The 3,229-nt window shown below is 39.5% G+C and overlaps 1 protein-coding gene across 1 annotated transcript; it reads right to left on the reverse strand.

Annotated features, from left to right (window-relative positions):
• Nucleotides 1-432: 432 nt before the first annotated feature.
• LOC113014356 (P2Y purinoceptor 3-like) lies at nt 433-1,284 on the reverse strand. Its single transcript, XM_026155817.2, has one exon. It carries the CDS (start codon nt 1,282-1,284, stop codon nt 433-435), a length of 852 nt encoding a protein of 283 aa, XP_026011602.1.
• Nucleotides 1,285-3,229: the final 1,945 nt, after the last annotated feature.

Raw genomic sequence — 3,229 nt, forward strand, 5'->3', positions numbered from 1 at the left:
CATACATAGATATTTATTTTAAAAAATGGAATATAGTTGTAACAATGTGAAAAGTAATAATTTAAAATTAACAAGAGGCATCAAAAGCTATATGTGATATATGTGTTTTACATCTGTGAGCAGTGGAGAGGAGTAACTTTTCTCGTTCTTTGAAACAGTCTGGATGATACATGCATTGAGTGCACTAAGATGGAACAACTCAAGTTATTTTTAATGTCTGTGCAATCAACTGCAAATGCATAAAATTATATTTCATATTATATATTATCTGCTGAATTACTATTCTGCTTCATTCTTCTGCCATTTTTGCAGCAACTTCTATTTTTAATCCATTATTTTCTGCTTTAATAATTTTAAAATGATTAAAAATAAAATCTGTTCTGCTTTTATCGTGCCAGACCTGTACTACACCTTTATATATGCAAATCCTTCCTAGCAGCAAATATTATTCAACCTCCCCAGATTGCCCAAATACAGCAAAGGCATGATTGCACTTCCTGCTGTCGGGATGATCAAGACAGGTATTGTTAAGACGCACTCGTATTCGTTGTCATCTCTGACAATGAGATGCCCAAAGACGTACAGCAGCACTGGGGGGAAATATGAGGTGATGGTCATGACCATGCTGTTGGTGATGATCTGGAGAGCCTTCTTCTTCCTGGGGTGGAGGTGTCCCCCGCTGCGATAGGACTTCTTCAGGGTCCAGAGGATGGAAGCATCACAGATTACAATTATGGGGAGCGCAATGAGGTACACAAACGTGGCCCATGCACTGTGGTTTAGCTCTTGATCAACTATGGACATGGACCCTTGAACCATCGTAGCAGTCCACGCAGCAGCAGCCATAAGGACCCGGGGAGTCAGACTCTTCTTTGTGCTGTAGGCGATGGGATGGAACACAGCCATGTAGCAGTCCAGACAGATGCATGCTGTTAGAAGAGGTCGTCCAGCCAGGTTTAGAGCATAGAGAAAACTGATGAAGCTCTGGAAAGACATGATGTGCCAGAGGAGGAAGTTAGTCAGGCCAAGTGGGACAAAAAATAGGAAGACCAGGTCCATGACTGTGAGGTTGATCATGAAAACATCATTAGGGGTGATCGAGGTTCCAGCTCTGTGTCTCTGAAACAGCTCCCAGAGAACAGCAGCACATGCAGGAAATCCAACCAGAGAGAAGAGAGCGCTGAAAAACACCCAGACTATAATACCTGGTGTTACGTCTACACAGTGTCCCCACTTGCTCTCCAAAGGCTCGCTGGAGTTGAAGGTTAGATTCTGAGAGAGCATTTTGAAGCAGTAAGAGGTTCTCACTGATCGTCTGCGCCTGAAATGAAACAGAAATGAATGAGATTCTCCCGAGGAAACAAAAATCTGAAGACGCTTGCTTTTCCAGTTTCAAAGTCATCTTACCTTCACGATGCGTTCTTATTATTGGGAATGATTTTGTGTAGATGCACATAATTTGTTTCTCCTATGAAAATGCTTATTTGAATATGCAAGTGACAGCGAGGATCATTTTTCAAGCTTGGCATGGACTGATTTATTATTTTTTTAAGTGACTAATCATCTGATCTTAGATCCTGCAGATTTAACAGTTATTAGAGGAACGAGTTTTCTATTTATTAACCAGCAACAAGAGTAAATGCTCTGGTTACCTTTAAAAAAAAAAAAAAGCTTTCTTTCACATGGTATAGTTAAAGGTCAGAAGTCAGGGGTGTGACCTACCTAGGAGACTACTTTAAATAACTATTCTTCATTATTCGTCCATGGATACAGTGACTTTTGCCGTTGTGTGCCAGTGTCACAGCTCATGTCGGTCAAACTTAATCAACTTTTCTCGAGTGATCAAAGTTAGAAAAGATGTAGCAGATTAAAACATAATTCTGTGAACGAGTCAAAGCTGATGCACAATAAAAGCATTAAAAGCATTTTCACAAAGAACAAATGTACAACATAAGCAGGCAATCTAACAAGAAATAATATATTATTTTTAAAAAGCAGTGAGGTTTTTATATGTTTACATCTCTCTTTAAAAGACTGTACTTTCTCCATGTTTAATGATTCCTGTTGGTAGAAGACCTGCAGAAAGTGGTTGGACCATGAAGCCGTTTAACTTTCTACCTCAATGATACATTTTAGGTAGAGCTTCCTGATTATACTTATAAGGTTAAATTATTTTTATGTATTTAACAACGAGAATAAAACTACTGCCATTAAACCCTTTTACCTTTGAGCCAAAACAATGCTTCTAGGGTTTATATATTACTTGACAGTCTTCCCAGTTTCTTTGTGCTGAGAAATGATTAACTTCTTGGATTATGTTCACAGGTAATATAGTACTGTATTAATATAACACTACAGAGTAGAAGCAAAGTTACAAGAGGGTAAATTATAGACTGAATTATAACAACAACTAAAGGTTGTTGATCTTCAAACTTCTTGAGCAAACAAAACTATGAATGTCAAGTCCAAAAAAAAATAGTAAGATCTGGGATTAGGACACACCTGATCCAAACTCTCGGTGTGTGAAAAAAGGAAAATTTTAAGCCTAATCTTAAAAGTAGAGAAGGTGTCTGTCTCCTGAATCCAAAATAGGAGCTGGAGAATAAACTAGAGAAAACGGGTGATCCGATCTATTACTATGGAGCAGAAAGATTGGGAACAAAACAGCTGAGAAGGAAGGTTAGGGTTAGGATAAGGAAACACTGATGCTACTCGAGTCCAGAAGACACGAGAAATTGAACATACTATGAAGAAAAGATGGTAGCTGAGAAAACAATGGAAGAAATCTTAAGTGGAGAAGAGCGCAGCCATTGTCCTCCTCTATGCAGATCTTAAGGGTTCCCTAGTCAGAGTCAGAGGACTTGCGACTAGGGAACCCTCAGAACATAATGCAAGAGGAAGGAGAAGGCAAGAAGCTCCATCTACAGTGCCCACTCGGGTTTGCCTTTTCACAAAAGAAAAGAGCAGTGAGGTACCTTCTGACATACCACCGATAACATCTGATGGATGATAGTCCCCCGTGGTGCAGCAAGGTTAAGAGGGCTGTAAGCTTCAGCTCCAACAAAGAATCGATCCCTCTCCAGGTCAAAGGTCAAACCCTACTTAGCACACTGTGATGCACGAGAACCAAAAACTAGCTTACAGTCAGTATCACCAGTGTGCCAAATGAGCTTTCACCAATTTCCGAGATTGCTCTAAGAATCTAGGAAAAGTTAGTATCAAGAAACTT

Source organism: Astatotilapia calliptera, chromosome 8 (assembly GCF_964374335.1).
Source record: "Astatotilapia calliptera chromosome 8, fAstCal68.1, whole genome shotgun sequence".
Classification (NCBI taxonomy): domain Eukaryota; kingdom Metazoa; phylum Chordata; class Actinopteri; order Cichliformes; family Cichlidae; genus Astatotilapia; species Astatotilapia calliptera.